Source organism: Eleutherodactylus coqui, chromosome 6 (assembly GCF_035609145.1).
Source record: "Eleutherodactylus coqui strain aEleCoq1 chromosome 6, aEleCoq1.hap1, whole genome shotgun sequence".
Lineage (NCBI taxonomy): Eukaryota > Metazoa > Chordata > Amphibia > Anura > Eleutherodactylidae > Eleutherodactylus > Eleutherodactylus coqui.
In genome coordinates, this window is record NC_089842.1 from 56449640 (window position 1) to 56471669 (window position 22030).

At 44.4% G+C, this 22030-nt stretch overlaps 1 protein-coding gene across 2 annotated transcripts; it reads right to left on the reverse strand.

The window, feature by feature from the left end:
- Positions 1-1714: 1714 nt before the first annotated feature.
- Positions 1715-21544, reverse strand: H6PD (hexose-6-phosphate dehydrogenase/glucose 1-dehydrogenase). Of its 2 annotated transcripts, none has more exons than XM_066606858.1 (6): positions 21483-21544; positions 17552-17643; positions 15540-16185; positions 14126-14243; positions 9793-10062; positions 1715-6741 (listed from the first exon to the last, which is right to left on the reverse strand). In XM_066606858.1, exons 3-6 carry the CDS (start codon positions 16164-16166, stop codon positions 5390-5392), a joined length of 2367 nt encoding a protein of 788 aa, XP_066462955.1. In that variant the 5' UTR covers positions 16167-16185; positions 17552-17643; positions 21483-21544; the 3' UTR covers positions 1715-5389. The 2 variants fall into 2 exon arrangements, with proteins under 2 accessions (XP_066462955.1, XP_066462956.1); XM_066606859.1 differs by lacking the exon at positions 21483-21544 and adding an exon at positions 17774-17809.
- Between the last annotated feature and the right edge of the window lie 486 nt (positions 21545-22030).

Below are 22030 nucleotides of genomic sequence, written 5' to 3' on the forward strand. Positions count from 1 at the left end.
ATACAGTACACCCCTAGATGAATTTGTTAAGGGGTCAAGTTTTCAAAATGGGGTCCTTTGTGGGGGTTCTCTGTTGTTTTGGCTGCTCAAGAGCTCTACAAGTGTGCAATGGGGCCTGAAACACCTACAAGCTAAATGTCTGTTCTGAAAACCACTGGCTGCTCCTTTCATTTTGGGCCTCGTTGTGCATACAGACATAATATTAGGGCCACAATGGGTATGTTCCTGAACACAGGACAAACAGGGCTATCCATTTCGGGGTGCAAATCCCCATTTTTCTGTGCACTTTAGAAAAAAAATACGTCTAATAAATAAATATGTTTATATTTTCAAAAAATATGAAATTTTATTTTTTCTCCTCTAAATTGCATTAACTACTGAAAAGAAACTGTGGGGTCAAAATACTCATGACACCCCTCAGTAAATATATTAAGGGGTGCAGTTTTTAAAATGGGCTCATTTGTGGGGGTATCCATCATTCTGATACCTATAAGCCTTTGCAATCTTGGCTTGGTGTAGGAAACACAAGGTTCCTCAAAATGTTAATAATCAACGTTAAATTTGTACGTCTCCTAAATGGTTAAAAAAAAATAAAAGTTTTTCAAATGTGCGTCCAGAATAAAGCAAACTGATGGAAATATAGATCTTATCAAAATTTGTACAGTATATTTGCACATATTTGAGATATTGCAATTGAAAATGTGAAAAAAATTACAATTTTTTCAACATTTCCCAATTTTGGCACTTTTAATAAATATATACAAGTTCTAACGGTCTATTTGTACCACCTAAATGAAGTATAACATGTGGCAAAAAAACAATGTCAGAATTAGAGATGAGCGAACGTACTCGGATAGGCACTACTCGTCCGAGTAATGTGCCTTATCCGAGTACCGCTGTACTCGTGCAGAAAGATTCGGGACGCGCTGCGGAGCGGGGAGCTGCAGGGGAGAGCGGGGAGGAACGGAGGGGAGATCTTTCTCTCCTTCTCTCCCGGCCGCTCTGCCCCGCTCCCCGCTGCGACTCACCTGTCAGCAGCGGAGCGCCCCGAATCTTTCTGCACGAGTACAGCGGTACTCGGATAAGGCACATTACTCGGACGAGTAGTGCTTATCCGAGTACGTTCGCTCATCTCTAGTCAGAATCACTTGGATATGCAAAACCTTTACGGAGTTATTCTTTGTTAAAGTGACACGTCAGATTTCCAAAATTTGGTCTGGTCATTAAGGTGCAAACAGGCTTGAACACTAAGGGGTTAAGCCAAGTTCAACAGTTGATTTTAACTAAACCTGGATCAACAGCTTGGTTGGAGCAACAAGCTATCTGGGAAAATCTGATGTAGTTTTAGATCAAATATGGAAAATTCTTAAGGGTTCACAAATTTCCAAACACATCTGTATGTATGTATAATATGCTAGGTCTGTAATGAAAAATACTCCCAAAGAGCTTATTTAGACGGGCATATATCGGTCAGGTTTTCAGGCCCGGCCGATATACGCTGCTCCTCTCTGCAAACGGAGGAGATGGGATGCAACGGGAGCAGTGCACTGAGCTCCTGCCCCCTCCCATAGCAAACAGTGGCGAGGGGCGGAGAGGGGGCGGGAGCTCAGTGCACTAGCTTCAAGTGGCATACAGTTCTATCCCTTCAGAAGGGCTGTGAAATGCTACAATAATATTCCTTTTAACTCAAGAAAAGCAAATTCACATCTTCATCTCGGAAAAAAGTTCTCTAGTTTATTCAGGTAAAAAAAATATTCACACGTTACAAATGATCCGTCCCAGCAAACAATGAACTATACGCATGGGGATTATGCTTTGGATTTTTGCCACTTTTTTCAGCTTTTTTTGTGTAACGAATGAGAGGAAAACATTTCCTAATTATAAGAACAACATAAAGCAAAAGTCTGTGATGAAAATGCTGCAGAAACAAGTATCCATGTCCAAACGGCGTGTCCACACATCACGTTCAAGTCATGGATTTGGCTAAGATTCTTGAAAAATAGCAGCAAAAAAATGCACATTTGATCTCAAAGTGTGAACACACTCCTACAGAAGAGTCAACATGTCATTAACCAGCTGAAGAACAGTGGTGGAGAGTTATTAAAACTGGCTCAAAGGAACTCGGGAGCAGCTGCCTAGAACAACCAATCAGAAGGTTTCTTTAATTTAAAAAGGACAGTTTAAAAAGAAGAGCTCAAATATAATTGGCTGCTACAGGCATCCGTGGTACCGCTTTTGCGAAATAATCGTACCATTGTAAATCAAAGCCTGAGATAGTCCAACAAGAATGGAGCTACAGTTTTGGAAAACTTGTGACGTCACCATCTGCTAGCATGGGACACCATTTGGGTTTTTACTTGAAGATCTTTAGACGTCCTTGGAGAATGTATTCCTGTACATATGAGAAGCCATTTATGTCAATGGACGATTTTTTAATGTTTTCTACTAAAATTTTTACAAAGAGGTAACAAACTGTGTATAGAATCTATAGTGAAAACTGAAAAAATGTAGGTCACATTCAGGTAGTGAAATTATTTTTCAGTTTGAGTCGATTTGCAAAATTACTGTGCTCAAGAATTCTGTAGGTGAAGGTAAAAATTTCCTAAAAACTTTTTACTAAAAACATAAAAATATCAAGGAAATGTTACATCAATATAAAAAAGTATAAATATGTACAGCCAAGTGAAGACATTTACAAAATCCCCCCAAATCCTACTTGCTTCTGAACTTAACACCTTCCTGCCTCTCAGATGTACATGTATGTCACGGAGGTGCAGGATAGGTATGAAACAGGCCCGGGAGCACAGTTCCCTGCAAACCCAGTGTGTACCAGCAGTTTGAGATAGCTGACACCTGCCAGCTCCAGTAGCGGCTGCCTGACAGCTTACAGGCACTGAAGATTCTGACAGCGGAATGCAAGCTGTCAGCTGGAAAGGAACCCTCCGACTCATCATCGGTCCCCAGTAATGTCATCACAAGTTGCCTATGGTTGCCATGTAGATAACCATATAAAGACCTGCCACAGGCAGGGGTATTCCAAAACTTTATTAACTTTTTCTATTGATTGATCAACGGGTTATCAATAGGCGATTGGTGGGCACCTACTACTTGGGTCCCTGCCGATCAGCTGATTCCTGGTGCTGTTGTCACTATGCTCAGCAGAGGAAGCTAAAAGTGTTGACCATAGCACATGGCCCGAGTTAGTATCGCAGATCTAATTGAATTCAATGAGAGCTGTGCTGAACTACCAACCTGGACCGATGCACTATGGTCAGCGCTTTCTGCTTCCTCCACTGATCATAGCGACAGCAGCAGCAGTAGTAATCAGGTGATTAGAGGGGGCCGAGTGGTGGGTCCCCGCAGATCATCTATTAATGAACCGCCAGTCAACAATAGAAGAAGTTACCAAACTCCTGGAATACTCCTTTAATATGTGAATGTTAAAAATATAATATATACTACTACACTGAAGTATTGCAGTATATTGTAGAATCAAACGATTTCAACTTCAAGTCCCCTACTGGGGCTAAAAAAAAAAAAAAAAAAAAAACCAGTAACAAACCTCTATTGACAGAAAAATAGAATAGTTATGGAGAATGGGACGACAAAAAGCATTTTTTTTCTATAAAAAAGATTTTTAAATTCCCACTACTGAAATCCCTGCTAATCGCTAGAATGAGAGGACTGCAGCGGTCACCCAAATGCTGTGCTCCCTCGGCTATCCTCACTTATTTTTAGCTGCCCCCAGCAGCCGAAGATGGCATGCGTATAGGACTTTCTATATACCTCTATGTGAGCCGTCTTCAGCAGCAGGAAGAAGTCGAAAACGAGTGAAGATAACGTGAGGCGGCACAGCACTTGAATGAGCACTGCAGTCCTCTCATTCTAGCGATCAGCAGGGCTCTTAGCAGCGGGACCCCCACTGAACAATACTTTTGCCATGCCAAAAACTTATGGTAAAGTCGTAAAACTAAACAAACAAAAAATAAATCTAGAAACATAGTATCGTCAAAACGGTACGGACCCATAGAATAAAGCTATCAGTGTTATAACTTCACAAGCAAAAACCCCTGAAAAATTGCACTTTTAAGTGACGTAAAATGGGGGGAAAAAAATGCAAAATTTTTTAAAAACTTGAATAGACTATGGTGCATTAAATAGTACCATTTAAAAAAAATACAACTCGTCACAAAAAAACAAGTTAAAGGGAACCTTTCACATTGAACATTGTGTCTTCAGGCAGGAGGAGGGGAGAGGATTAAAGCGACCATCCGGGCCTGCAGGCACCGCTTCTCTGACTACCAGATGTGCACTGTGCAGTAGTATTCATTGGTAGTCGAAGACACTGCCCACTGGCCGCTGGTTAATCAATGCAGGTGTAGCGTCAGACTAATTACGTGTACAGAGAAGCTGGTGCGGCCATCTTTGCTTGTCCAGGCCTGGAGGATTGCTTCAAGGCTCTGTTCACATTTCCATTCTTCTATTCCATTACTGAACAGAAGAACGAAGAGGAAATGTCCGCCAGATTTGTCAAAATGACAGAACCCAGTGGTGCCTGACGGAACTCATTGACTATAAATGGGTTCCATTATTTTACAAAAAAATAATGCTGCGTTTGTTTTTTTTTCCTCCGGCATTTATCATGGAGCTCCTGAAAGGAACAAGCTAATCAAAGACTAATACACGGTTTCGTAGGAAAAGATACATGTACAGGTTCCCTTTAACTATTTGGAGTACATGCTACACAAAATAAGTGTGTAAGGGGGTTATAGGATGTAACTCGCTCCCATAAGGTCTGCTTTGTACACGACACAGTATTAAAACTGCATCTGCAAATCTCTGGAACAACTATTAAAACTGCACGTACTACACTGCATACTTCAAGCGACCCTCCATTCTTGAACAAACCAAGATGGTCACACCGCTTGTCTAACTACCCGATTCACACTGTACATTGGTACACACTGCTCTGATTGGCCAGTGAGCAGCTCTGGCCATTTAAAGCCACATATAGTGTCTTGCACTACCAATCAATAGCGTGTATCGAGTAGTCAGAGAAGCGGTGCGGCCATCATGGTTGGTTTAGAGCCGTAGGGTCGCTTAAAACCATAGCGAAGTTTCCATTAGCCATTGGGGAAAAAAAGTCACATTAGTTCCAGGGATAGGTTAAGTTATCAAATACGCTTTAAAACCCTTCAGTGTTCACTAATGTTGTGTGTGAATGGAGATTCAAAAACAGGTTACTCCCAACTGCGATACAGTTGGGAGTAACCTGTTTAAGTTGGTAGTAACCTGTGATAAGATACAGTACCAGAAAGTAAACTCTCTCGCTGCAAAGTATGAGTGGGACCAGATATAAGGCACTTGGGGATGAGAACATCGAGGCATTTTATCTGAACATGGCATCATAATCAATGTACCAGACCAACTGGCCAGAAGTGGGTTTCACGCCAAAGATTGGCCATTTCTTGGGCTTGCTCTCTGCTCTACTGATAAGCGTTATAATATCATGCTTCCCTTTACCCAATACAAGAACAGCTACTTTCTGGGCTTTATTGATGAGTGGGAGGCTAAAGCTCATCCTGTTTATAGGCTTTAGTGGGCTTTCTGAAAATACGACAAGCTTATCTCCAGTGATGCCATCCTGGGAACCAGGGAAGATGGAGGCTGTGTGCCCATCATTACCCAAGCCCAACAGTACCATGTCAAAGCTTGAATTGCTCACAAGAGCAGATATTTCTTGTGCGTACTCCTCCGTGCCATTGTCCGCCTCTGCACAGAGTCTCTGGTTCTTGTGTATCGGCATAGGGTGTATATTCACATAAGGGACTCTCACATGCCGTAGGAGATGCCGCTCAAGGCTACCAAAATTAGAGTCTGTGTCTGTGAATGGCACACATCTCTCATCAACCATCCACAAATGAGTATGCTTCCAGGGGAAACCATAATGATGCCTAGATAACTGTTGAAACAAAGCAACAGGACTGGAGCCTCCAGAGAGGGCCAAGTGGAAAACCCCTCTACTCTTCACAGCCTCCTCAGCTGTTGCCTGTATGTCTTGCGCTAGTTTTTGTATGAGTGGCTCTGCCCAGTTAGACACCATGGTATTGCCTAGGAAGATGGACTGGGTAGAAGCAAATGCGTTCATTTTTTGGCCCATACTTATAACTTCTAGAGGCTCATCTGTAACATAACGTAGTGCTCTCTGTTCTATTAGAAAGTCTAGCATCGTCCCGGTTTCTGCTCCTCCTGGGTAGATCCTAGGTGTCTCGTCCAGATTCTCCAGAAGTCGAGTCCAGAACTTCCAAGAAGCAAGTAGGTTCTTTGTTGTGACGAAGGATCCCTTTCTTCCACGGTAGATATTTGATATCAGCACATCATACGCATCTCTTTCTTGACTTGGACGCCACACATAATAATCGGAGATAGGCTGGCCGAAATATGAGATGTTTGGAAATTCTGATGCTTCCTTCCATTGGCTCAAAGGAAAGCTCGCCTTAAAAAGATTCCGTGTTAGTAGAATAGCTGGAGAGTTTAGAGCCCCGTTTCCAATGTGGAAAATGATCTGTTTGGGTTGGCATGAACTTTTTACAGTTTCTTCTTTGGATTCTTGAAGGACACAAAAAGTATTGTCCTTAAAGACCACTCTGACATAAGATGTCCTCTCATCCAGGTCTTTTCCAGATACCAGCAGAAAGGGCACTCCTTCCCATCGAGCATTGTCAATATAAATAAGGACACCTTCAAAATGGAAATCAAGAGTTATATACTCAGATTCATGTACCAGTATAGTAGATTTCTGAAAAATAACAGCTCTTCAGACAAGCTGATTTTAGTAAATACTTGCATTCCTTATGAAATTCTAAAATTTCTTTGCCTAAAACGGTGTGTTGCGCCTTTCCTCTGTTATTCCTTCTAGAAACGGCTTAATAAATTGTCAACTGGATGCTACCATTTCCCTTTTTCATGTTCCCTCCGTGAACCCTTCCCATGCCGCGATCTACATAGATCGCGGCAGGGAAGGGGTTAACAGCGGGGGGTCGCATCTCCAATGCACCCCCGCTGTTGCAGCAGGACGCCGCCTGAGACTGACAGCCGGCTCCCGCTGCGGGATAGCGTGAGATCATATGTGATCTTGCGCTATCCCCAGGACGTAAGTTTACGCCCTGGTGCGGGAAGTACTCTGCTGCCAGGATGTAAACTTACGCCCTGGAGCGGGAAGGGGTTAATAATGCCCAGTAGTAAATTTATGTATACATTTCCCAGAGGAGTAACAGAACAGCACAAGGTAGAGTTACAGACACCGCAGCACTGTTTCATTTAAAATACAACTATTCAACCCAACAGTCACATAGAATTTGGAAAAACCCTCCCGAAAATGTCCCCTTTTTATTGTAGATATTATATTTGGCACAGAACTTGTTGCCTTAAGTGCATTGTTAACCCCTTAATAACATAACTAATTATAAGCTAGCGATCAGAACCCTAATTTTTTCGTCATTTTGCAGGACGAGTTCTAGTTTTTATAAGAACTAATTCTGGTTCCATATAACGTATTGAATAACTTTCATTCCATTTTTGTTGGCGGGGAATGGGAAAAAAAGGAAGTTTATTTCACTATTGCTTTTTGGAATTTTACAGCATTCACCATAAATATTATGTTACCTTTATCCAAGTCATTAGGACGATGACGCCCCACGCCAGGAACACAGCATTGTTATTTTTCCATGGACGAGGGCCTGTTTTTTGTGGACAACTTTAGTTTTTATTGAAACAATTTTGAGCGATATACGACTTTTTGATTATTTTTTGTTCCGGTTGTACTGAAGCAAGATCACCAGAATCCGCTATTTTGGCATTTTTCCTTTTCTTTTTTTTAATGGCATTTACCATGCCGGATAAATAATGTGATATTCTATAGTACGGGCTGTTATGGTGATAGCAATTATGTGTAGGGTTTTTTGTTCTTTTTTTTAATATTTGAAGCCTTGTGTGAGGGAAATAGCAATTTTTAATTTTTTTTTTTCCCGTAAAAAAAAGTTTAGATGCCATGGCCAGGAATGACTGCGGCATCTGCAGGGTTAAAGGGTGTAGAGGAGTGATTAGAAGAGCGACTCCTCGTTATTTCACTCCTTTTCTTGGAGAAAAAAAAACTAAATGTGACAAATCAAACAAATATGCTCTGATTGATGGGGGGATAGAGAGTTAACCACCGATTATGGGGTGGAAAACGTCTTGATAGGGAGGCATTTTGGATGCATATTGTACAAACCCATAAACCGTCAACTTGAGCTTTTATTGCCCGATTAGTTCTTTTTATTCTGTTCTCTTATTATATTTTGCCTCTGTGTCATGTGTTTTTGTTTCAAGCACCCCATTGGCTGCCTATAGCGATAGAAGTGTTACTCACATGCGCCCTGATGTCTATGATCATATGCCTGAAACATGTAAGACGGCGCACGCTCTCCATTTCTCTATGTCAGTCTGGATTGTTTAATAAAGACTGAAAGTTTCTTAACGCTGGACATACTCCATGAGGGTCACAAGTTAGCCCTTATCCGCTGAGACCTGCACCTACCTCAAGAAGGGTGTCGCCCTCTGTCAGTCACTGAGGGGGTCATTAAAACGAATAGAGTATGCCCGCAATGACAACGATGAGTAGACAGAACGTCTGTTCTTGGGATTGATGGGGTCTCAGCAGTGAGATAGGGAATAACTCCGGATCCTGGAATAACCCCTACAGGCGCTTAGTATATTATTCCCTAGTGGCTTAGTGCAAATTTGAGGTTTACACATGCTGGTTTACCACCATCGGCCCAATGTCCAAGGGCAAATTTGAATTGCAGAATCCGCGTGGAGCACCCGCGCGGACGATCAAGCCACCAATAGGGAGACATGGGTTTCTTCAGCTGAATTACAGCATGCAGATTTGTTTTGCGGACTTTTTGGTCCGGAAAACAAATCGCAACATGCTCCATTTTGCTGCGGTTCCTGAACGGACGGCTTTCATTAAAGTCAATGGAAGCCGTCTGATCCGCAATTCAATTGCAGACGGGCCCACGGATTCCGCTGGAAAACAGGAGACTTAAAAAAAATCACTACTGTGCATGTGTCGGCGCTTCCACACACATCCGCAGTGAAGACCCGGACAGGTAAGCATGGTCCTCGGCTGCAGGCATGGTCGGATCCACTGCTGGCTCCCCCACGGAATCCAACCAGCTGTAGCTTTCAAATAGCTTCCCTTAGTGCAACGATCAAACAAATCAGTTCTGGGTTGGGGCAGAGACTGCGCAGTGCTCTCTATGTATGATGACAAGGAAAGCTACAGATAATGTAAATCTTAGCATAGACGTGCTGCTATATAACTGGAACATTCCCATCACTAAAGGAAGTGAAATCACTATGTTTGGTTCTAAAAATCTGTTACCGGGCATCTATAAGATGGTATTCATGCTGAGCGGGTCGAAAAGCATGCGCCATGTGGCAACTACTGCGAGGCATCTAGCAGTCACGGCCATGCCAAAAGGGGTATGGCCAGGATTAAGCCATCACTACACGGTCCAATGAGGCTGGGAGATACAATAATTAACATATGGCTCTTGCTTTTGAAATGACTTGAACAGTAATTTGTGGCGCTGTTCACCTGGTGCAACGGCACCTGCTGAGACACCTGTTATGCACGCACTTCAATAGAGGGATCTCTCTAAAGGGATGACAGGTTCCCTTTATATTTTATATACTTCATAAGATCCCTTTACTGAACTATTGAGGTGTTTTATAATAGCAACTCACCAGCAAATGTCTGAGTGTTGGTGAAGTAATTTTCGTTTTTCTCCATCTCCTCCCTCACCTGCGGCAGGTAGTTCTGATACTGACCGATGACAGCGCTGTTGTGTTCTGGAGGCTGAAGAGAACCCAGTAATTCTAGCTTCGCTCTTAGGACATCATTGGAGTCACTGAGGTTACGTGGAACTTCCATGGCAACATAGGTCAAGATTTCTGTCAAATGGTTCTGGATGACGTCACGTATAACACCATATTCTTCGTAAAAGCTGGTGCGGCCTGTACAGTACAGAGAGCATGTAAATATCGCCAAGTATTAGCAATTCATGGCACTGCAGGAATAATAGGACAGCTTGGAAACATCCCTCAACCTAAAGGATTCTGTATTATAATCCAATGGCTTAGCAGATGCAAGGATCAGCTGGAAAGCTATTTTCCACTTCAACAAAAGTCAGCCTCTCTATACAGACCACAGGGCTTACAAGGGAACAACGGGTGAGATGTTCTCTTATGCGCTGGAACCCCAAATGTGCCCACGTCTAAGGTACGTACTCTCACACAGTTACCCTGCAGCTCCTCCATTCAAGGAGTCTGGGCGTGTATACAAGAAAGTTAAATGCAGCCCCTATTCAACCCTATGGGATATTATTTAACCCCTTCATGACACGGCCCCTTTTTTTTCCCCCATTTTCGTTTTTTTCCTCCCCCCTTTAAAAAAAAAAAAAAAATCGGAACTCCTTTACTTATCCATCGACGTCGCTGTATGAGGGCTTGTTTTTTGCGGAACGAGTTGTAGTTTTCCATGGTGCTATTTAAAGTACCATATAATGTACTGAAAAACTTTTAAAAAAAATTCTAAGTGAAGTAAAAGGAAAAAAAAAAAACGACATTCCGCCATCTTTCAGTGTGTTTCTACGGCGCACAAACTGCAACAAAAACGACATGAAAAGTTTATTCTATGGGTCGGCACAATTACTACGATACCAAAGTTGTATAGTTTTTTTTTTTTACTATACTACTCTTTTTTTTCAAAGACATTTAATTTTTTTTTCAATTATTTTCTGCCATCACCTTGTGCGCGTAATAACTTTATTTTTCCGTCGACGTAGTTCAGCGATGGCTCATTTTTTGCTAAATGTCCTGTAGTTTCCGTTAGTACCAATCAGAATACATACTTTTTGATCGCTTTTCATTGTGTTTTTTCTGGGAGACAGAGTGACTGAAAAAGTGCATTTCTGGTGTTATTTTTATTTATTTTTTTTCGGACAAAGTTCACCGTGCGGGGAAAATAATGTGCTACTTTGATAGATCGGACCTTTACGGACATGGCGATACCCAATATGTATTTTTATTTTATTATTTAGATTTTATTAATTATAGATATGGCAAAAGGGGGGTGATTTAAACTTTTTTTTTTTTTTTTTACACAACTAAAAAAACTTTATTGATCTTTTTTTTAACTTTACATTCAGGTCCCCCCTAGGGGACTACAATATGCGATGCTTTGATCGCTCCTGCAGTATGACGTAATGCTACAGCGTTACATCATACTGCAATTTGACAGGCAGCCTATCAAGCCACCCCACGTGGATGGCTTGATAGGTAGTCTCTCAAGGCAGCCCTGGGGCCAGCCTTTCAGAAGGCCCCCGGCTGCCATGACACCTGCACGGCCCCCCTGATCTCACCACGGGCGGCCGTGTGGGACCCCCAAACATCATTCGGGGGATTTAAATGCCGCTGTCAGAACTGACAGCGGCATTTAAAGGGTTAATAGCCGCAAACGGCCGATCGCAGCTATTGCCCGCGGGTGTCAGCTGTAATAAACAGCTGACGCCCGTGCTGTGTGAAGAGAGGTCGCCTCGCAACCTCTCTTCATACATACCCCAACGCTCCAGGACGTAAATGTACATCCTGGAGCGGGAAGGGGTTAATTATGGTGTACAGTTGCAAGAAAAAAGAAAGTGAACCCTTTGGAATTATTTGGATTTGTAAACTAATTACAAGAAAAATCTGGTTGTATTTGTCTATAATAATTGTGACTTCGATAAGCTAACTAAACTGATCTATTACACTTCAGTCTCTGAGCACCAATGTGGACGTCCGACTCCGCTGCATTGACACAGAGGGTCACTGGATCTGCTTGTCAGTGGGGATCCTAAGCAGTGGAACCCTGCCAAGCAATTATTGATGACCAATCCTACGGACAGATCATCAATAGAATATATCCAGAAAACCCCTTTCAGGACATAGGAATGTGGGTTTCACAGGTGCCATGCCCATTAGGTAAAAGGCAGGCAAAGCCTGGTTACTGACAAATCAAAGTTTTAGGCAGGTGTGGAAAATGCTGCAAAAGGGGAGTTCTTTAAAAAATACTAGTGTTAATAGTTTCTTTTTTGTCAATAAATACAATGAATGAACAAAAAAGAAATCTAAATCAATCAATATTTTGGTGTGACCACTATTTGCCTTCAAAATAGCATCAATTCTTCTCAGTACACTTGCACAAAGTCAGGATAGGATTATAGTCAGGTGTATGATTACCCAGTTATACCAAGCAGGTGATAATGATCATCATGTGCATATGTAAGTTGAAACACAGTCATTAACTGAAACAGCTGTGTAGGCGGCTTAAAACTGGGTGAGGAGGAGAAGCTAAACTCTGTCTTCCACAACCTCACCTTTGTAGCAGTTTCAAGTCACAGATCATTCACCATGACAAGACTGAGCACAGTAACAAGACACAAGGTAGTTACACTGCATCACGAAGGTCTCTGCAAGGGAAAGATTTCAAACTATACTGGGGTTTCAAGATGTGTTGTACAAACTCTTTTGAAGAAGCACCAAGAAATGGGGAATACAGAGGACTGTAGATGCAGTGGCTGGCCAAGGAAGCTTAGTGTAGAAGATAAAAGACACATCATGCTTACTTCCCTTTGAAGATAGGTACACCTTCAGAGAAGTTTGGCAAGAAATGGTTTTCATAGAAGAACTGTGACCAAAAAGACATAACTTCGACATAGAAACCAGATCCAAGAGCCTCGACTAAGCACAACAATATAGATACCGGGGTGCAGAAAAATGGCAGCAGGGGCTCTGGACTGAGGAGTCAAAATCTGAAATATTTGTCTGTAGTAGAAGGCAGTTTGTTTGCTGAAGAGCAGTACAATAATGAGTGTCTGCAGGCAACAGTGAAACATGGTGGGGGTTCCTTTCATGTTTGGGGCTGGAGTTTAGCAAATGGAGTTGGGGATTTGGTCAGGATTAATAGTGTACTCAATGGTAAGAAATACAGACAGATATTTAATCATCAGGGAATACCACCAAGGAGGCAGCAGAACAACGACCCAAACATAAAGCCAATGTCATTAAGAACTACCTTCAGCGTAAAGAAGAACAAGGAGTCCTGTAAGAATTGATACGGCCCCACAGAGCCCTGATCAACATCATCAAGTCTGTCTGGGATTACCTGAAGAGACAGAAGGATTTGAGCAAGACTACATCCATAAGAAGATGTGAGGTTAGTTCCCCAAGATGTTTTGAACCACCCTGGAGATTTCCTTCAAATTCTGTGTGCAAGTGTACCTAGAAGAACTGATGCTATTTTAGGCCTCGGTCAGACGTGCGCTTTTTCACGCGATTTGCGCATGCGCATGCGTCCGGCGATTTTATAAAACCATTGCTTTGCAATGGTATCAGACACATGAGCGCTTTTTATGCGCTTGTCCGATAAATTATAGATCAGATATCGCAGATCGCACCTATCTGCGATCTGCGATTCCTGTTCTCTTCTCTATATGCGCTCAATGGGGCCGGCGGCAGCAGCGCCGACCCCATTGAGAACATATAGTAGACAAATCATTCTCCTCTGCCACAGCTGTGGCAGCATGAATTCATGAATGGGTGAGTGAGTGCTGCCTCTGATTGGCTCAGCGCAGGGACCAATCAGGGGCAGCTCTCATTCAGCTGAGAGCTGCCCCTGATTGGTCCCATGCTTGAAAAAGGCCACAGTAGTGGCCGAAATGTCGCTGGTCTTCTTTTAATGGAGGAATAAAGGTTTGAAAACTATTTAAAAACTCATCTGATGCTGCCTGGTCTACATTCTGTAATTCTGACGCTCCCTAGAAGTGGCCGCCCCGCTACGATCACTCCAAGAGTACAACAGGTAATCCTGAAAGAAGGTCATAGCAAAAGACTTATAGAAGACTAGGGCCAATGTTTTCAGGAGTGACTTCACCTATCCAGATGTTTATCACGTCAATAACCTCTGGAACTTGAACTTCTAGAAGTGGTTTTCAAAAACAAAGATTGAATGCGTGACAAATAACACAGAGCTTCCAAATACCTTTTGCATCAACCGTTTCCTTCATTACTATCTCCACTCTCTCCACATGGTGTCTGTTCCATATTGGATCTAGGTGTCTATGGTGCCGACGTCGGAAAGGAAGAATCTGCTCAACAGTCTGCAATACATACAAAAAAAAACCTTATCATAGGGAATACATTGATTTAGACCGTGTACACAATGAGTACTGATCCGTAACAGCATTGTTCGGTTTACATCAAATGAACAGAAAATGAACTTTCATGGCAGCGCTGGAGAGGACCACCGTTCCATCATGGAGCCGTTTATATGCCAACACGTTCAAATGGAAGTTCGATTGTTGTCCGCCATCATAGACTGCCGTATTTAAATAAGTAAACTATTCTGTCATTTAGAAAAACAAACAAACAGTGTTTCAAGCATTTTTAATAAAGTTTTTAACAAGTGTTTTGGGGGGCTTTTTTTAAACCTTTAAAACCTGTTTTTTTCCTGGTATTCCTATGAGAAAAGACTAGAAAAAAATGCTATACCAAGGTCATGCTGCGTTATGAACAAAAAAAAGCACAAAACAAAAACAGTTTGTATGTAATGCGCTATATGAGGCACTAAAGTATTTAAAGCTATTTCTGACCCCCTCCAAAAAAATGCAAACAAAAAATTAAAAAATAATCACAAAAAATGCTGTATGTGAATCCAGCCAAGTACTAAGACTTTTACCCCACATTCAGACATATCTGGCACTGTGGTTATACTGTTACTCAGCTTCCCATAAAGTGCGTTTGCCACCGAGGACGTTGATCTTAGTTCATATCACCGGTGCCTACTTGTTGACATACAGCAGGTGAACACAACTTCAGGTAGAGGAGCTCCAGCAGATAGGATTGGTGAAGCAAGAGAAATAGGTCAGGGAACTTGTATTGTAGCAATCGCTGGATATGCAGGAAAGGTCTAGTAATACACATGTAGGGCTGCAGAATATATCAGTGTTAGAGATGAGCGAGTAAACTAGCTAACGCACATTACTCAAGCGAGTAGTGCCTTAGCCGAGTATCTCCCCGCTCGTCTCTAAAGATTCGGGGGCCAGCGGGGAGGTACGGAGGGGAGATCTCTCTCTCTCTCCCTCCCCCCCCCCCCCCCCCGCTCCCCGCCGCAACTCACCTGTCACCCGCGCCGGCCCCCGAATCTTTAGAGACGAGCGGGGAGATACTCGGCTAAGGCACTACTCGCTCGAGTAATGTGCCTTAGCGAGTATACTCACTCATCTCTAATCAGTATCCTTTGCTTTACACATTTACAGCCATCTGTTTCCAGCAGAAGTCAATAAACCCCAGACTGCCATATAATAGCCTCGGTCTGCTTACAGATAGATCTACAGTGCAACATGTGATAAGAAATATTATGGCGCGCACCGATTCACCAGCTTACCACCTCTCACCTGCTTTCCTAGGTAATGGTCAACTCTGTAAATCTCGTCTTCTCTGAAGAACGTCTGCATAGCATTGGCCAGCTTCTCTGCAGACTCGTAGTCATGACCAAAAGGCTTCTCCAGCACCACACGCAGCCACGCTCCAGGAGGCGGCCTGCAGCTGCCGTTGATGTTTCGTGCAATATCAGCATACGCAAAAGGCGGAACTGACAGATAGAATAACCTGCCGGCCTCGTGAAGTCCCTCTTCTGCCAGTGAAGCCAATATGTCCTGGTGCAACGCTGTATAATTTTCAGCAGTCTTCAGCTGTCTGTAGCGGGTCAGTTTTAAAAACTGGTCTTTAATAAGGGCGCACCTATCTGCGTGAACATCTGCAGGGCAACTCAGAGACTTCAGTGCATCGAACAGTAAGGTTTCTGCCTTTTCTGGTACGGTCAGAGCAGCTCCATGGAAGCTGAAGCTATGGCCACTACTGACCTCATTCAGGTATAAATGGAACAGTCCTTGCCACAGGTATTTCTTGGCCAAGTCCCCGGTAGCCCCAAGGAGTACAACGGATATATGGCCTTTGTTTTCTTTACAGAAGACTGCAACAGTGCCAACCAGGAGGAAGCAATACAGGACTCTCAACTGCATCGTGATGGGCACTTGGTGACTGGAAGAAAAAAAAATCATCAATTTGGCGTTAGAAGTCTTTATTCTACACAGCCAAACAAAGCAATTACTCGCATTGCCGGGGGAGCTCCCCGCAGCCCGGGATGACAGCTCCAGGCTGTCAGCTACCTGCGGGCACCGACAGCATGGAGCTGTCATGTCCTCAGCCAAGAGGGCTTTAATCCAAAGAGGATGCATGTTTTTACGTCTTTTAGGATTAAAGCCCACTTAGCTAAGGCGTAAAAAGGCAATGGGGCCATCACTACGGGGTTAAAAAACAAAACAAAAAAACAATACATTACCTAACTGGCGATGTCCGCTGCTCCGCACTTCTCACGAAGCTCTGGCACACTTGTTTGTAGTCTTTAGCCACCGCTTTCTGGTCAGGGGGTTCATAAATCCCGCCTCCAGGAAGCGCTGGCTCTGATTGGTTTTCGAGCGCCATGGCTCAGCCAATCAATGCAGCACAACACAATGCAAGTAATATGAGAGATGTTAGGAAATTGCTATATGTGTAGTTTCCTAATACACTAATATATAAGACAGGCTTCACCCAAAAGTGGAATGTTCCCTTTAAAAGGTGTGAACAGGCATTGAGGAAGTTGCACCAGAGTTCATTGCATATTTTGGTGGTGAATTTTGTTTTATGCAAACCTCTGTTTATTGAAGAAGGAAGAAACAAATGAGTGCATTGTATCACATCGAGGGTGCATTTAAAGAGATATCACAGGCCCATAAGAAGCAGGTGATACATATCAGATACCACATATATACTATTGTATAGTAAGGAACACATGAAAAGAAAAGTATTTACAAAGATCCCTGGGAGATTGTGGATGTAACTTACTGCATTGCAGTGAATGAAATCCACTGAAGATCCCCAGCATGACTATTTCCACTGCTGATTTCTTCCTCTGTGAGCGAACAGGGTTTGTTAAAACCTCATTCACTTACATTATACTGTATATTGCTGCAGAATTTCAGGGCGCATTCAGCAGTCCACTATGCAAGTACTTACCTTATACCTACAGAACCCATTTATTGTGCCTGGATGATATAGAATATAATTTGTGATTTGCAGAAATGTATCATCCAGTAGTGTCAGGACAACGGCTTCAGCTAATGTGACTTGTTATTTCCAATACGAAGTCTGTCCTATATCCCAGTGCTTCTCATCCCCAATCTTCAAGCCCCCCCCCCCCCCCCCAACAGGTCCTGCTGAGGATATCCTATAGAGAGAATACCTCTCAACAATTCTATCACTTGTGTAATGCTGAGGGAGTCCTGAAAACATGACCCACTGTGGAGGACTTGAGGCTTGCAGTGAAACCCTGTGCCAGCCACCTCTTGCTATCTATGCCTCTTACCTCGTCTGGAGAGTTCATAAAGGATCCTCATACAAAGCCTGGTGTGCGCAAAAGACCGGCGCGAGGAGAAAACATGCAGAAAGTCTGTGGACCTGTGAGGATGACAGTTCAAGGATCCGAAAGTTAATTATTACAGCAGAGAACTTTATGAAAGAATGAAGCAGAGAAAGAATCTCTTCCAGGCAGCCGGAGCTCCGAACTTCCCAGCAGTCACACGATTACCCAACTGTTCTGTAAAGCCAACCAGTCGGAGCGCGGGGAGCGAGGAGATAAGGGCATCAGATTTCTCTTTCCGTTTGCAATCACAATGAAGAGAGAGAAACAGACGGTTATGACAGTTACAACACACCCTTCACTGGAAGCGAGAGCCTGTATTAAAGGGAACCTGTCAGGCCTTATGAGCACAACTAAGGGCCCTTTTAGGCCCCCCTGTCCACGACCAAGCAATATTCCCCTGCAGGGGACGAGGGGGAGCACTGACAGGTCTCCGGGATGATCCTATCTAATAGTTAGGCTCACCGCGGAGAATCGCAGCATGCCGTGATTTAAATCCCGCGAGCGGAGAATCGCTATGATTGTCCGCTCGTGGACGACGGTGCTGCGCTTTCCACAGGTAAGTCTATGGAGAGCGTGTCATGCGAGGTCTGCGCCGCAAATCTCGCAATGACAACTCGTCTGCGGACAGCAGATCTTACACAGATTATTATTGGACCATGTGAAGCTGAGCGATACATGTCCAGCGCAAATGCTGCCTGCGAATGAATAACGAATGATAATTTGTTCGCTGATCGTTTAATTCATACAGGACTACAAATCAAATGACAATCAGCCTATATAAACAGGCAGTTGCTGATCTATGAACGGCTGCCTGTTTATTCTGAATGGAGGCAGGCGGCCGGACATGATCCCTGTCCTGCTTCACCGAGTGATCATTATACAGGAGCGATAATCGGTGGGATGACTGCCGGGCGCTGAAGCACCTGCCAATTAGCCCGTGTAAGAGGACCCTTAGGTTAGGGGCTCCGAGTCCAGGGATGTGACTTTCATACTCGCCTGCCTTCCTGTTCCCTCTCTGTCCGCCCGGCGGTGTTCAGCGAGAATGTAATGAAGCGAAGGAGCTCAGTCAATGGACTGAGTGACAGGTTTGCAGGTGGACAGTTAGTATATGGGGAGGCAGGCGAGTCACATCATGGCCGGGACTCAGCGAGTCCATAACCTTGATTGATGCTCCTCCGAGGACCAGATAGGTTTTCTTTAAAGTTTTGTTCCCTGCATGTATGCAAAATTTCATGTGTTTAGTGTTAAAGAAAAAATGACATTTAGGCCGACTTCAGATGGGCGCTAAAATCGAACAAGATTTGTACGCTTTGAGATGCACAAATGCGAACCCCATTCTTTCGTATGGGGTCATACACATGAGCGATGCGATGCATCGTGGCATTTTCTATTTGATCTCGCAACACAGCGTCCATTGTTTTCAAGGGGGCCGTCAGCAGCACCGCAAGGTCTCCCATTGAAAGCGATCCTCTGCCACAGCTGTGAGGTCAATGGGAAACACTTTTAATACTCTATAGTAGGAGAGACTCACGAGAGGAACGGAACTTCACAGAGGCATCCGCGGGTAAAATGCGCATTGACGAGCACGAAATCAGGTCGTGTTACTCTGCCCGATATCGTGTTCGCCCATGTGAAACCAGCCTAAGGGCTTATTTACACAAATGTCATCGGGGCTGGACCAGCCGGGGTCATCGGGGCTGGACCAGCCGGGGTCATCGGGGCTGGACCAGCCGGGGTCATCGGGGCTGGACCAGCCGGGGTCATCGGGGCTTATATGCATGACTCCATTCAAAAGTATGTAGTTCATATTTGCGCAAATTTTGTGCATCTTGCACTGCGAGATTCGTGCTTGTGTAAATGTAGCCTCAGAGCTTATTCACACTAACACATGCGCAGCATGTAAATCACATAGCGTGCCGAGGCCTTAAGCCGCGTTCAAATGGGCAACAAAAGCACGAGAAAACGCATGTATGTGAGGCCCTGCTTTCCAATGGGCTCCTGCACGCTGCGAGGAAAAAAAATCGTGACAAACGCTATATTGACGCGATTTTAGATTTTTTTGTAGCCCATGTTTCCCTGTGGAGATTTTGTTTGTCGCATCGCAAAGCTCAAAAAAAAAAAAAAAATTATTATCAATTTTCGTGTGATATCATCATTAGAAAATACACCCTACCCCAAAACTAAGCCCTACCCGCACTCCAAAAAAAAGGGGTGGAATACTTACCTAGCAGGCTCGGTCTGGGTCCTCCCGCTGCTCTCTGGAGCTCCACCGGGCGTCCTGCAGTCCTCCTTCACCTACAGAAGATCACTACCTGGTTACGGGATTCATAAATCCCGCCTCCAGGAAGTGATGGCTGTGATTGGTTCATCCAGCGCTGCATTGATTGGCTGAGCAGCAACTGAAGAACCAATCAACAGCCAGTTCATAAATCCCGCCTCCACAACGCACTGGCTGTTGATTGGTTCTTTGACCTCTGCTCAGCAAATCAATGCAGTGCTGGATGAACCAATCACAGCCGTCGCTTCCTGGAGGCGGGATTTATGATCTTCTGTGGGTGAATGAGGACTGCAGACGCCCGGCGGAGCTCCGGAGAGCAGCAGGAGGACCCGGACCGAGCCTGCTTGGTATGTATTCCTTTTTTTTGTCTTGGCTTTGTTTCTGGGTAGGGCTTAATCTTCTCGCGCTAAAATCGCGGTGAGCGGCGATGTGCTGCACGATTTTTCAACAAGAAAATGCATTGCAGTTGCTAGAAAATCGCGGGTACAAAGCTGCGATTATGTAGCGGCGTTATCGCTGTCGCCCGTGTGAAAGAGGCCTTAGGGTCCATTCACGCAGTATTTACTATTTTATGTGTTTTTTGTATTTGTCGCATTTAAATTCAGTGTAATTTTCACATGTGCAAAAAAACCTCAATGAGGCCCAAAGGACGCCCCCTTTTTATATACTGTCTAGCAACATGCGAAAAATCGCAGTGCGCGGCCCGGTAGCGTCTGGATTTACTGCAGATTTTTGTCGCTTCATAGACTTTCATGGGCTTTTTGTTGCATGAATATGGACCAGAATAAGACGCGCCGCCATCTGCTTTATTCGCATAAAACACGGACGTGTGAATACACCAATTTACTGCAATGCACTGAAAGTACGCCCGTGCGAATGCGCCTTTACACAAACTGCTGTATGCCACATTTTTGCGCGATGTTACTTCACGAATAACTCCTTACTTTCAATGAAAGGGTTAATAGTGCCTCGTAGTCACATGACGAGGCTTTTGATGCGAGTGTGATACATTGTTGGTGTGGTTTGCTATGGGAACCGCATTAAAAAAAAGATCCCGGAAGTGGAGAAAGACGCACAATACAAATAGCGCATATTTCACAGCATGGAAAATACTGTTTATCGCTGGCTAAAAATTGCGCTCGCCGCAGCGACTGTTGTACTTATGTTCCTTTTCCACAAGCGGGTGACATCGCCGCTGGCTGTTGGCGCGGCGTGTTTAGACAGGCGGATCATCAGAACAATCGAACTGCTGTGATTTTTATGCTGATTCTGAGCGACAGGCGGAGAGTACGATGGCGTTCAGACCTAACGGTTACTGCGCACTATTGTTCGCTGAGCGACAATCGTTACGTGTAAACGAGCCTCAGGAGAAGCTGCTGCTCTGCCGGATACATGTGTAACGTATGTACTGCACCCAGCTGCCATCTGACCGACAGGGCATGCTGGTAGTTGTAGTCCCACTTTAGCACCACCATTACTCCATATGACCGCAGACACCGGCACTACCCCAGCAGACCGCACCCAGTACACCTCCGTCCCCGCAGCGCCCTCCACAGCCTCCCCCTATATTATATTATGCGCGGGGCTCATACACACCTGTCACTGCAGCGCCCTCTACAGGCGGACGTACAGAGTGAAAGCCGCGGGCTGCTCGGCCGCCTCCCCTTCCTCACACGTGACTGGTGAACGGAAGTGCAGCGAGGAGCGCTGGTGGTTTTGTGCGGAGGGCATATTATCAAGAGGAGCTCTCAGACCTGCAGATGTTTACTGCTGCCATTAATTACCCCGCCCTCCCGTCTGTAGGGGGCACTCGTGCGCAGGGTGCCACCCGTGTCACAAAATACCGGGCTCCATGTAGTGGCTGCAATTAGTTATTGTGCCCCCCAGACGTAATAGTGCCTCCAGAAGGTGCCCCAATAGTAGCAGTGCCCCCCAGAAGTAATAGTGCCTCCAGAAGGTGCCCCAATAGTAGCAGTGCCCCCCAGAAGTAATAGTGCCTCCAGAAGGTGCCCCAATAGTAGCAGTGCCCCCCAGAAGTAATAGTGCCTCCAAAAGGTGCCCCAATAGTAGCAGTGCCCCCCAGAAGTAATAGTGCCTCCAGAAGGTGCCCCAATAGTAACTGCCCCCCAGAGGTATTGGTGCCT